The sequence below is a fragment of the Mytilus galloprovincialis genome, chromosome 2 (assembly GCF_965363235.1).
Source record: "Mytilus galloprovincialis chromosome 2, xbMytGall1.hap1.1, whole genome shotgun sequence".
NCBI lineage: Eukaryota > Metazoa > Mollusca > Bivalvia > Mytilida > Mytilidae > Mytilus > Mytilus galloprovincialis.
Genome location: NC_134839.1, coordinates 109,763,471 through 109,777,521, shown reverse-complemented (window position 1 = coordinate 109,777,521; position 14,051 = coordinate 109,763,471). Strand labels below are relative to the sequence as shown.

The following is a 14,051-nucleotide window of genomic DNA, read 5'->3' as shown; positions in this document are numbered from 1 at the left end:
ACGTTCAAATAATAATAATAAAGAAGATACGAAAAAGATAAGTTTAACAAACACCAGGAAAATAAAAAAAAAATTAAATTAAAAGTGGCAACATTCTCAACGTTTCCGAATATTATTATATTCACTATATATGGTATATATAAAAAAAGAAAATAAATTATAATTCTTTAAATAATGTTTGCGTCAATTTTCTAACGTTGACCAAAAAAGAGTTTATACATTTCAACTAACAGGGATCGGTTGACCGATTGTTAAAATTGTTTAACTATAAACGTTAGAAACCACTGTCCTGTTAAGCATTTTATTTTTCAAAATGAATGAACTAAAATTGATATTGAGAATAAAAATAATGTTACAATGAAACCTTGCTGATTTAAAGCAAAAACGATGAACACATATGACAGACGCGAAACAACGACAACAACTGACCTACAGGCTATTGATTTGAGACAGACATAAATAGCATGTGGTTGGATTTAACAAGTTTTTGAGCGCCCAACCAATCCCTAGCGAACCATAAAAACAGATATGAATTACTTGAATGTTCATCAGATTAACGCAAAGAACAAAATGAACAGTTATATAAAAACTAAATACAGGAAGTACCGATCTAGGAGAAATCTAGACTACTTTGAAGCCAATTACAACTGATGAATAAATAATGAGTGTTCTCCCTTGCTAAAGTACCAATCAGTACACATCCAACGGATTGAGTGTAAACCAGAGAATAACATGACTTTTTGCACTTCAAAATATACGTACTAAAATCGTACGCAATATCGACAGAGAATAGCTTTTTTGTTTTGATGCAATTAGAATGTAGAAGATGCATCATAATCTTTAACATTATTTAACTTGAAGGTTTGAACTTTTGTCCTTCTTTTTCATTTTATCTAGCTCTGATATCTAACAAATTCTTTTTTAAAGTCATATGAAACCGCAAATTAAAAAAAAATATGCATATGTTTTTTTATAACAACATGGATAGTTGTCATTATTAAACTTATGTACATAAATTATTTTCCGAAGAAAATTCTTTAATTTGTCAACATTTAGAAGAAGTTTACTTTTTTAATTGCTTGCTTCCAGGAAGCAATTCACCGACATATTTTCCGTATTCAAAGTGACCTTAGCGTGAGCCTTCTCGTAAAACTTCGGTGATCGAAATACGCATGGATCTGTAATTTAAATAAACTATTATCTGATTGTACATGTTATACACGTGCTCAATATCAATGCTTCTTTGTTGATTGTTTACTATAAGGTGATAGTCGGTAAACTACGGCTTCAAACACGGCAATTAATGAGTGGCCATATTTTCAATTCATAACAGACCGAGAGAGAAAAAATGACGATTATACGATATTTTTGCGTAAAAAATGATAAAATCGTGCAAGTTTATGATGTATACATGCATTGGTTCAAGAATTGGATAAACATTATTTTTCACCAGTCACTCGTTTCATATGACTTTAAAGAAAATTGACGCCTATAAACAACTTTATGTATATCCCAATATTGTTTTCTTTACTAGCACTGCAATTGAAAACAAGTCAACAAATGGAAGTTATAAATGTAACAGGTAAGAACTTCACGTGACAGTAATTACATAGACTGGTTAAGTAATTACATTGCATTTCTATAGTTGAAATGCATGATTGTCTATATATAACGTCTAATATATGTTATACTTAAATACCTGTCCACCTAAGAATCATGCGATTCAACTCAAATCATGAATTAATGAAATTTTTGTTTAAAATGATGGCAAACAACAAACATTTACGTATTTGATCACTGCATACTTTATTTCATACTTTGTTGTCAAGATAAACAAGTTCAATAGCGACACATGTTTTACTGCTGAAAATAGTAGGAATTTGAAAGTAATTGACTCATGTATACATTAATAAAAAAAAAGGATGAAATGGAATTTTAAAATTCATGTATCAAAGGATATCTACACTTGAGCAAGTGGGTTTTAAGATTTGGCATCAACAATGACATTCACATATTTCTAACATCTTGGTTACCAAGCATGTTTTTCCTTTGTAACCACTTCCTAGAAAATTTGAAAAACATACATAAATGTACTACAATAATTTCAATATTATCCTTAATAATAATACAACTTTATTATTATGTATAAACAGCTTAGATACAATATATTTCCCTCACAAAAATTCACCAGGCGCAAATACATAAATTTCTCCAGAAAGTAGCGTTTTCAAAATGCACATTTTAATTAATTTTTTTTATTTTTTATTTTTTTTTTCCATGTGAAATTTATAGAATTCTATCAAATGGCCTCTTTTTATAAATTTAAAGATCATTTTGAGATATTTAAATGAATTTTGATGATTTTTACCTAAAGGGTATTTGGATATTGGTACCTTTAATCAATTGAACTCATTTTCTAATGTAGATGAGAGCCTCTGGATCTAAACTAACGTTCTTTTGTTGTATAGTCACCACTGTCTTAATGAATGGATGGGTTAAAGTGCCTGTCCAAAACAGGGGCCTGTAATCCAGTGGTTGTCATTTGTTATTAATATCTGGCATAAGGGCATTTTCAAGGTATTCAGACCATAAAGCCTTCAAAAATACAGATGATAATATTTGACTTACATACAAATTGATTAATAAATCCTTTGGTACAATAATTCACCTCAAATTAAGTCTGCCATGTCTCAAAGAGGTCCAACAATATTGATTCCAGAAGGCCCATCTTAAGGCCTCTGTTATCAACATATATAAGTCTAAAAATGCACAAGTATTTTAAATGATGAATTCTTTATCTACATGTTATAAAAAAATGCTTCCCTACAGAATACAGCAAAAAGAAATGGGATTTGTCACCTGATTTTCAAATTTTGCTTTTTTTTAAAACCATATCACATACTTTGAGGTTACCACTTCCATACACACATAAAGCAGTTGTGCCCAATGAACACAAGCAAAATTCTCAAAAATAGCTGTTTACCAGTATTTTGTTCCACATAACTTCCACTTAATGATTTAATTTTTAGTGTACAGGTTTATAGTAGCAAGTTATAGATACAGTTTGAGTTTGATGTTGATACATTTTTTTTATGTATGCCCTTTAAATTACCAAATCTTACCAAAATATTATTATCCCGGACTTTTACTCCCATGGCTTCGTTTATAAATCATTACCATTTTTGTATGCAAGTTTAAGATCACAAGCTATAAAATGGAGAAAGGAAATGGGGAATGTGTCAAGGCGACAACAATCTGAATATAGAGCAGACAACAGCCGAAGGCCGCCAATGGGTCTTCAATGTAGCGAGAAACTCCCGCACCCGTAGGCGTCCTTCAGTTGGCCCCTTAAAAAATATGTATACTAGTACAGTGATAATGGACGTCATACTAAACTCCAAATTATACACAAGAAACTAAAATTAAAAATAATACAAGACTAACAAAGGCCAGAGGCTCCTGACTTGGGACAGGCACAAAATTGCGGCTGGGTTAAACATGTTTATGAGATCTCAGCCCTCCCCCTATACCTCTAGCCAATGTAGAAAGTAAACGCATAACAATACGCACATTAAAATTCAGTTCAAGAGAAGTCCAAGTCCGATGTCAGAAGATGCAACAAAAGAAAATAAATAAAATGACAATAATACATAAATAACAACAGACTACTAGCAGTTAACTGACATGCCAGCTCCAGACCTCAATTAAACTGATTGAACGATTATGTCTTCATCATATGAATATCAGGCACAATCCCTCCCGTTAGGGGTTTAGTATCATACTATCATAAAATATATGAGAAGAACATAACCCGTGTCATGACAACAACTGTTTTTTTTTTTAAATAAATGTGTTTAGTTCCGATGCAAAGACCCTATAAGTGAATCAATATTAAAGCTAAAATATGCAATCTTTAATGACCTGACACCAGTATCGTAACTATATCCCTTCTTAATAAGTTTGTTTAAAGGTTTTGTAAGCTTTTGAGGTGAATACTGACATTTTTGTGCTTTGTAAAGAATATTACCATAAAAGATTGGATGTGAAATACCTGAACGTATAAGATGTCTGCATGTTGAGTTATATTTACGAATTATTTCCTTATACCGGTGATAAAATTTAGTAAATGTTTTGACCAGTTTGTGATATCGAAAACCCTGGTGTAATAATTTTTCAGTAATACATAAATTTCTCTCGCTAAAATCTAATACGTTGTTACATACACGAGCGAATCGTACAAGTTGAGATATATAAACACAATAAGATGGTGACAAGGGAACGTCACTATCTAAAAATGGATAATTAACGATAGGAAATGAAAAATCATCTCATTTATCATAAATTTGTGTATTAAGCAACACACGAACGACCCCTTCGTTTTCCCAATCTTAATTAGAAATGTATCCCAAATATAAAAAAGAAGATTTGGCATGATTGCCAATGAGACAACTGTCCACAAGAGACCAAAATGACACAGACATTAACAAAAATAGGTCATCCCAAAGTTGGTTTTGCCTGGCTCTCTCCTTATTATAGTATTTTAATCAGTATTGCATGTTCGTGTTATGATCTACTGTAAACTCTGTGTGTTCATATCGATCATGTCAAAGATAGTTTAAATTACTTGTATCAATTAAAATGAATTTTGTACCTGTACTTGAAAACATTAAAGAATCTTTTTAAAAGCAATTTCCTTTGCTAGGTATAAATAATAAATAATGAGATATTGATTGTGCATAAAAACTTCCGTTGCTATGAAAGATCCAACATTACTGTAAGTTAAGAACGAAAGGATGTGATGAGTTAAAGTAAAAAGATCCAGATCCAGGATTTTAAAAAGGAAAAGGGACGAATATCTAGCCAATGATGAGAATGGAACATATAAAAACTCTTTACATGAACCATATAGGTCAGGATTTGGATCAGAAATAAGGATCTTAGGTCATATGCCATCTTAAATGACAAACGAGCACTCATCGAGTCTAGACAAGTGGTGAATTAGCATCGAGGAAATAGAAAAAAAGTTAAATCACAAAAATACTGAGCTCCAAGGAAAGTCCCTAATCAAATGGCAAAATCAAAAACTTAACCACAGCAAATTAATGTGAAACAACTGTCATATTCCTGATTCGGTACAGACATTTTCTGATGTAGAAAATGGTGGATAAAACCTGGTTTTATACAAGCTAAGCCTCTCAGTCGTATGACAGCCGCATTCAATTCAAACAACCCGAAATAAATATAAGACGGCAGTAACTATATTGCTGACGAAATTCCGGAATTGTAAAAGCACCTACACGTTGCAACTAAAAACTACTTTCGGACTTACCTAACCCGCAACACTCACCGGCAATTCACTTGAAAAAGTAATTAAACATTGTATCGGTATTTCAGATATTGCGAAAAAATAACAACTTGTACGAATGCTCTACAAAATTAAATGTGTTCTTTATTCATTTCCTAATTAACATTTATTACTAAAGATCCAAATTCGGAATTTCAAAATTAGCAAAGATACACGCACGGCAGACACAACTTTTAGATAAAGACTATAATTCCAATGTTCCTGCAATGGGCATGCTTGGTCTGTGCAAGGACGATAGCTATTTTTGTTTGTTTGGTTCATTAAATCTTTTCGTTAATTTCTTAAAGAAATGTAGGCTTGATTCATGCAATTTTTCCATATAATCATCCACATTAATTGTCGTTACGTACCTCCCACGCCACCTTTAATATACCCCCTTAACTATCAACATGTTCCTTATTGAACAAAAACGTGACCTCATTTACTTTCTACATGTGCCTTGTTAACATTCTTAATGTAGCCCATAAAACATCTATCATGTACCCCCTCAACTATTAACATTTCCTAATTGAACAAAAGCGTGACCTCATTTAATATCTACATGAACCTTGATATACCATCTTAATGTAACCCTTACGGTCTTTTTTTCATCTCAATCAATTTATTTTTAAGAAAAATATGAGTGGTATACACTTCTACTTATACATCAGACATACCATAACACTTTAATACTTAATACGTGTTTTAATTGATTGACTTTGTCATTTATGATTGAAAATAGATAAATAATTAATGAAACTGGTCTGGGAATTTAAAAATAATAAAAGTTAAAACTGTCAGTCCAGTATTAATAGACAAACATAATAGCTACTGATGAGTTATTTCCATTATAATTACTTCGTAATAACAGCTCATAAATAAAGTATTATTAAGGTTTATGACCCCTTCTGTGGCCTGTGAATTACAAAAATTTCAATCTGCAATAGTATCAAAACAGCAAAGATAATGAATAATAGAGATGAGCCATTTTGTACATATATCAAGGGGAAACTTCGTGAAAAGATTATTAGTTATAGTTCAATTGCATCTAGTAGGAAAAGAGAATTTGGTGAACATAAACCAAGGTTTTAGTAAAAAATCTCCAGACTTTAATACAGAGATTTTTATTATAAAATTTTAAACATAAATTACTCACTTGTTTTTCTATGACATGCTAGCGTTTATTGTTTACAAAAAGTTCTAAGAAACCTCACGCTGAGTCACTAAATCGAGAGCACCCTAGAAAATGTACTTGAACTGGTCCTAATTTGTATTTGTCAAAACCAATACCTAAATTTATAAACTTGGTTTAAGGAAATCATTGTTAGTACTGCATGAAATAATCCTCGATCTATCAAGCATCAATTTGCCAAATATGAGAGTACAAGTGGAAAGGCTGTGGAATTTCTATAGAATTTCCATATGTTTAACATTGAATCAACACAAGGGTAAATAATCCTTAATTGAAACTTATAGCAGCCCTTTAACGTAAGTGCTCACGGGATTATATTGGTGTTGATAGCAAGATGTACCTATTTAGATTCCCGTCTAGTAACCACCTACTCGCCGTGCAATTTATCCACTTTATTTACATGACTTTTTCTGTTAAAACAAGAGTCAGTTCGACATACACAGTGTTTAAAAATAGTTAATGAAGGACTTAGTAAATCATTGCTAGCACTGCATGCAATAATCCTCTATCTATCATGCATCAACTTGTCAAATATTAGAGTACAAGTGGAAAGGCTGTAGAGTTTCTATAGAATTTCCATATGTTTAACATTGAATCAACACAAGGGTACATAATCCTTAATTGAAACTTAAAACAACCTTTTAAAGTAAGAGCTCTCGGGATTATATTGGTGTTGATAGCAAAATGTACCTATTTAAATCCTCGTACAGTCAACACCTACTCGCCGTGCAATTTATCCGCTTTATTTACATGAATTTTTCTGTAAAAACAAGAGTCGTTTCGACATACACAGTGTTTAGAAATAGTTCATGAAGGACTAAGTTAATAGTATGCATTGGTCCAATAATTTGCATATTTAACATTTCAAAATACTCTTATCATTTGATTTAAGATAGTTTACCGTGGAATCCTCATTCTACTCTTTACTTTATAGCTGGCGTCGGTTTTGGTCATAATTTAACTTTACACATTGTCGATGACAGTGTCACGTGGTATACAGCGAAGGAATCATGTCAGAACGAGATACCCAGGAGTGATTTTTCCATGTGTGGATACGATTGTTCTGTATACACAGCCCTGAAACTTGATCGTTTGAATTGGTAAGTGCCAATAAATATCGAAACATATTTAAAACTGATTAGGACGGCACTCAAACAAAATACAAGTCCAACAAATATATAAAGAGACGTTACCTCATGAAAATTATACTTTGATACAATCTTACGAATTCCCTTGATATGATTAAAGATTCGGATCGAAACCGACTAGTGGCATCCTCCGTCGTTCTTCTCTCTTTATATATTGTCATTAGAAAATTAATCAATGATGCATTATTGGCTTCTTGATAATTCAACATGGATAGGACCTGTAAAGGTTATATCAAATTATTGATATATCATCTATGATGAACCTATGATTTGTTATAGATACGACTTGTAAAGGTTATATCAAATCAATGATGTTTTATTGGCTGACTGATAAATTAATATGGATATGACGTGTAAAGGTGATATTAAATTATTTGGTATATAATAGATTAACGGATGATTTAATATGGATAGGACGTGTAAAGGTGATATTAAAATATTTGGTATATAATAGATTAACGGATGATTTAATATGGATAGGACGTGTAAAGGTGATATTAAATTATTTGGTATATAATAGATTAACGGATGATTTAATATGGATAGGACGTGTAAAGGTGATATTAAATTATTTGGTATATAATAGATTAACGGATGTAAAGGTGATATTAAATTATTTGGTATATAATAGATTAACGGATGATTTAATATGGATAGGACATGTAAAGGTGATATTAAATCATTTGGTATATAATAGACTAACGGATGATTTAATATGGATAGGACGTGTAAAGGTGATATTAAATTATTTGGTATATAATAGATTAACGGATGATTTAATATGGATAGGACGTGTAAAGATGATATTAAATTATTTGGCATATAATAGATTAACGGATGATTTAATATGGATAGGACGTGTAAAGGTGATATTAAATTATTTAGCATATAATAGATTAACAGATGTTTTAATATGAATAGGACGTGTAAAGGTGATATTAGATTATTTGGTATATAATAGATTAACGGATGATTTGATATGGATAGGACGTGTAAAGGTGATATTAAATTAATGGTGTATTTTGGTTAACCAATTATCTGATATGAATAGGACGTGTAAATGTTATATCAAATTATTGGTGTAGTATATGTCAACTGATGATTTGATATGAATAAGACGTATAAAGTTTAACTTTGAATTGGTTGTCTAATTTTAGGACGGGTTAAGGTAATATTGAATTATTGGTATTGCATAGGCTTATAGATAATTCAATATGGATAGGGCGTGTAAAGGTTTACTAATAATTATCCATTTGTGTTTTAAAGGCTAACAGACAAACTTGTATGGATAGGTCGTATAAAAGACAGAGACGATAAAGTATATAAATCTGATAAATGTAAGGAAGACCTGTCACTGACATCTATCGTTAATCATATAGCAGGAATAGAGGGTCAGACGAAATGTATTGTACTTAACACATCATCTCCGACGTATTCATCTGAAGTGTTTGGAATCGACGATTGTCACAACAAACATCCTTACCTATGTTATAAAAAAAAATCAGGTACAATTCGTTATTCCTAATTTTACTTATGTTATCAAAGAAATTCAGGTACATTGTTATTGTGACTCTTACTTCTGTTATCAAAGAAAATCAAGTACATTGTTATTCTTATTCTTACTTATGTTATCACAGAGAATCAAGTACAATGTTATGCTTACTCTTGTTTTCATAGAGTTACAGGTCGATTCTTATTATTACTTATGTTGTCTTAGATAACCAGGTATATTCTTATTTGACTCTTGTTACCACAGAGAACCAGGTACATTCTTATTCTCACTTTTACTGTTTGCATTCCATCCCATAAGAATTAATCTAAAGTTAATTAGACGCAAAAACTGTGGTGAGCCTTTCAACTTATAATACCAATCTTTTAAGTGTTAAGGAGATGTTGTTTATTAACCCCAGAAATTAAGATACGATCCTGGTGAACTTAAAGAATACATGTATTTGTGTTTTGTAGTCAGTTCAGCTGTGAGATATAACAATGTTTCGGTGTTGTTTAACAGCGCCACCTATTTTGAGACTGATGATTTACCTGATGAATCAGAATGTGACAAGCAATGTCAATATTGGTACCGATGTGTAGGTTACCTGTATAACGTACAGAACAACAGCTGTCAAAAAATTATAGATAGTTCGGAAAACTTTGATGCCCTACCAGTTTTTACCGTAAATGAAGAACCAGATTCATTCAATTTCTTCGAACCAAAATCTGGCAAGCGAGGTATTTATGTCTATTTTGATTTTACAAACGACAATGTTTTTTCCAAAAAAAAATATTTAACAGAGAAGTTATGAATGCATACACATTAAATATATTTGATAGTTAATATGTTTGAATTTTACTTACCTTCAAACATCAGTTATCCGAACAAACACTAGTTTTTATATCTAAGTTTACTTTAATTAAATCATAAATACATTTTCTTGGCATATGTGATCCGCTTCTAGATATCAGATACATGTGATAACTATTCAAACTTTCCAGGGTAATGAAAACTAAAAGTATACATGTCATGACTTTTCTGGTTAACGCTTTCAAATAGTCACTGTTCAAGGAACATATTCAACATTCAAATTCAGTGCAATGATCTGCGCAGAAGTACTAGTACTTTCTTACCAAAGGTCGACATTCTCTGCAGAAATGTTAGGTACCTGAAGTTCAGTGGTTGTCGTTTGTTCATGTCCGTCATATTTATTTGTCGTAAATATTGATATAGAAATAGATAAGATAAAAAAGATTAATGCAAAGTTCAGTAAACTGACTTGATTAATAACAAACCTTTCAAATATTGTTTTTTAACAAATCTATAAATAAAAAAGAAACAGGTTTAAACTAAAAAGTTGTCCTCAGGTGGATTTGGCTATTTTTCATACCTTTTTTTGTCAGAGTTCTTCACTTGCTTAGATTCTCATACATTCTTGTCATTCACACATTCGGCTTTATGCGTTTCTGATAAAGGTAAATCCAGTCAATTCTTCCGATGCACAAAATTTAAAAAGTGTTGCCTTCATTTATTATATGATGAAAATACAGTTCCAAAAAACGAATTACATAAACAAATTAAAACTTACTAGACTATTCATAATTTATTTGTAGCATTTCTGGAGATATTACAGATAGCAAATAGTAGATCGAACGAGACATCACCAGTGTTTAGCTGTAAGAGTTGATAGGATTAATTGAAAAGACAGACCAAAGGGGGAATCAAACACATAAAACGAACACGAACTGTCAATTGCATGTCAAAAGGCAAAACAGAAAACGATTAAAAGCCAAACAAAAGTAATATAAACATAACATTAAAAAACGAAAGATTTAGACACATGAACCCCATCAAAACCGTCATTTCAGTGAAGGGAGTATGTAGATATCTATTTAACATATGATATGTTTGTATTTTATCTTATAAAGGTATTTCTTTCAAGATTATCTCATATTTATATCATGTATTTCTGAGAAAACATAATATTAAGTCTAAAATTCTATGTTTCAATACTCAGCCTATAATTTCAGTTGAGTTTTACTCTTAATTCTACTTAATTCTCATCACAAAGGAAGTATGCGATATCTACCTAATAATATCCATTCTTGGTATGAGAACATATCAATGGTTCTAAGATGTATATGTAATCAATTTTTACAGAAAAAGAAAACCACTAATTAATACAACATTAATTTTTGTAGGTATACCAACAGCAACAACAACATACGGTAAGTATTATGAAAGATAACTTAATTAGTAATTCAGTAGTTGTCGTTTGTTTATGTGTTACATTGTCATTTCGGGCCTTTTTATAGCGGACTATGCGATATGGGCTTTGCTGCTCATAGTTGAAAGCCGTACGGTGCCTTTAGTTTTTAAATTTCTGTCATTTTGATCTCTTGTGGAGAGTTGTCTCATTGGTAGTCAGACCACATCTTCTTTTTTATATTATATTAAGTCCGGTTGTTCAAACTCATAGGTATGGGTAACCTCATATACGTATGAACATATAATAAACGTATGAACATTTAATAAACGTATGACGATTTATGAACACATGTATCGTGAACATATAATTAACGGACTAGGATTTATGCACCCATATATTGAATACATAATGCGTATGACGATTTATACACACAGGTATATATGGTGAACATATAATGCGTATGACGATATATATAAATACACACAGGCACCATGCACAAGTATCTATACTAAATTGCTCCATTCCAGGCCCTTTTGTTTTCAAAATAATTATTATTACCAATAATTGATAGGTTTGAGGTCCACGAGTTCGAACAGAAAGATTTTGAAAGCTGCGAAAAATGATTTCAATTAAGTTTTACTCTTAATTCTACTTAACTCTCCTTACAAAGGAAGTATGCGACAATTTACCTAATAATAAGCATTATTGGTACGAGACCACATCAATGCAACAAAAGAGTAAACGGTTTATTAACGCTAATAAAGTCTGTAAATTTATACTTAAGGTATACACTTATAATTATACAACATTAACAACTTTTTTTATTATAACTTCCAAAGTAACTTTAACATTTACTTCTTTTAAAATAACAATACTTTCAGGTGTAACTACAGTAACAACTAAAAGTAAGTATATCATTGAAATAGATATTATTGGCTATAAATTCCAAAAACGTTTCCGGTAATTTCATCGACATCGTATGTCCAGTAGTGAATATACACTGTTAGTTTACGTTAACAAATCAATCTAATAAGTACTTGTAATCCATTTAAAAAAAATGAAAAAAAATGATAAATATGTAGGACTCTAAAGTGCGATGGGGACGCTAAAGTACGATGGTCACGCTAAAAGTGCTATGGTCTTGCTACGTAATTGGATTTTGACGATAACAGTAGTTTATACAAACCAAAAATGTACAAGCTGCAATATATATCTAATAATTTCTAAACCAAGCAGCCGGAAACCAAGTGTTCATGACTTATTTTATTTAAACCTCACCGTGCTTTGTCGACTGAAGCAAATGTGGGGTTATTTTGGTTGCTGAAAGGAGAACTTGTATCTGTTTATAGATACAAAATAGTCTACGCACTAGTTTGTAAATTGTAGGAAAATATAACATGTATTTGTACGCTCTACGAAAATGAAGAAAACACTGAAAGCGATGATCTCCTTTCTCTCGCATTTGAATAAAAGCTTATGCACATAAATGTTAGACATCCGAAAATGAACGAATTTTGTATTTGTAATTTACAATAACGACTGTAAGGAGATGTGTTCACATAATCAAAAGACTGTATAAATAGTAAGTTACACTAATCCAAATATTTGATACGCCCGAATTGTTAAAAAAATCATTTCCAGGAAATATAGTAATGTGTGATGCCTACATTACCTTTTTCACAATATAAATGGTCGGTCTTTTAATTTTAGAAACAACCACTTAAGCCTACCGATAAATTATAAAGCCTATTACATATTTAGACCTCAGCTTACTAGCTTTTGTAAAAAGATTTTTTTTAACATCCATGTACTTTCACATTTTAGCCCTATATAATGTTATCCGTTTGGTCCATCGCACTGAAGCGTGATATAACATCGTACTTTAGCAAACAAACAACTATCGCACTTAAGCGTACTACACCATCGTACTTTAGCGTGGACAATCGCACTTTACCGTAGGCCATCGCACTTTAGCGTGATCATCGCACTTTAGAGTCCTACAAATACAACTTAAATTCTTGTAGGTATACCAACAGAAACAACAACTGACGGTAAGTATTATGACAGAAAACGTATATTGATTTCGGTTATTTAAACACATAGGTATGGTTAACCTAATATACGTATGACGATATATAAACACATGTATCGAGAACATATAATGCATATGACGATTAATGCAGCCATGTATGGAAATATAATGCGTATGATGATTTGAACACACATGTAGGGTGAAAAGTAAAATCATAAAAATACTGAACTCTGAGGAAAATTCAAAACGGAAAGTCCCTAATCAAATAGCAAAATCAAATGATAAAACACATCAAATGAATGGACAACAACTTTCATATTCCTGACTTGATTCAGGCAATTTCATATGTAAAAAAATGTGGATTGAACCTTTAATGTTTATGACGATATATATTAATACACACAGGCACAATACACAAGTATGTGCGTATGGCAATTCATCTTACCTCCTATAGATTTATAGAGATAAGATTCGTTAAAGGACTACACGCAATGACTATGCTTATTCGATATAGAGTGTCCCTAAAAATATAGGGTTAGTTACCATACATGGTTAGTTACCATGTGGAGTAAATAAGGAGTTGCCTCCCTTTCAAAACAAAAAAGATGTCACAACCCTTTTTGAAAATTTATAC

General features: G+C 31.3%; 1 protein-coding gene across 1 annotated transcript; it reads left to right on the top strand.

Annotated features, from left to right (window-relative positions):
• The first annotated feature begins 1,538 nt into the window (after positions 1 to 1,538).
• LOC143062608 (uncharacterized) lies at positions 1,539 to 9,209 on the top strand. Its single transcript, XM_076234273.1, has 3 exons — positions 1,539 to 1,582; positions 7,471 to 7,636; positions 8,951 to 9,209. The coding sequence occupies exons 1-3, from the start codon at positions 1,561 to 1,563 to the stop codon at positions 9,207 to 9,209; spliced, it is 447 nt and encodes a 148-aa protein (XP_076090388.1). The 5' UTR covers positions 1,539 to 1,560.
• The last annotated feature ends 4,842 nt before the right edge of the window (positions 9,210 to 14,051 follow it).

Coding starts and splice junctions, on each gene's coding strand:
- LOC143062608 (XM_076234273.1), top strand. CDS start 1,561: ATGGAAGTTATAAATGTAACAG. Junction 1,583..7,470: donor GGAAGTTATAAATGTAACAG/GTAAGAACTTCA, acceptor TTTACTTTATAG/CTGGCGTCGGTTTTGGTCAT. Junction 7,637..8,950: donor AAACTTGATCGTTTGAATTG/GTAAGTGCCAAT, acceptor TGTGTTTTAAAG/GCTAACAGACAAACTTGTAT.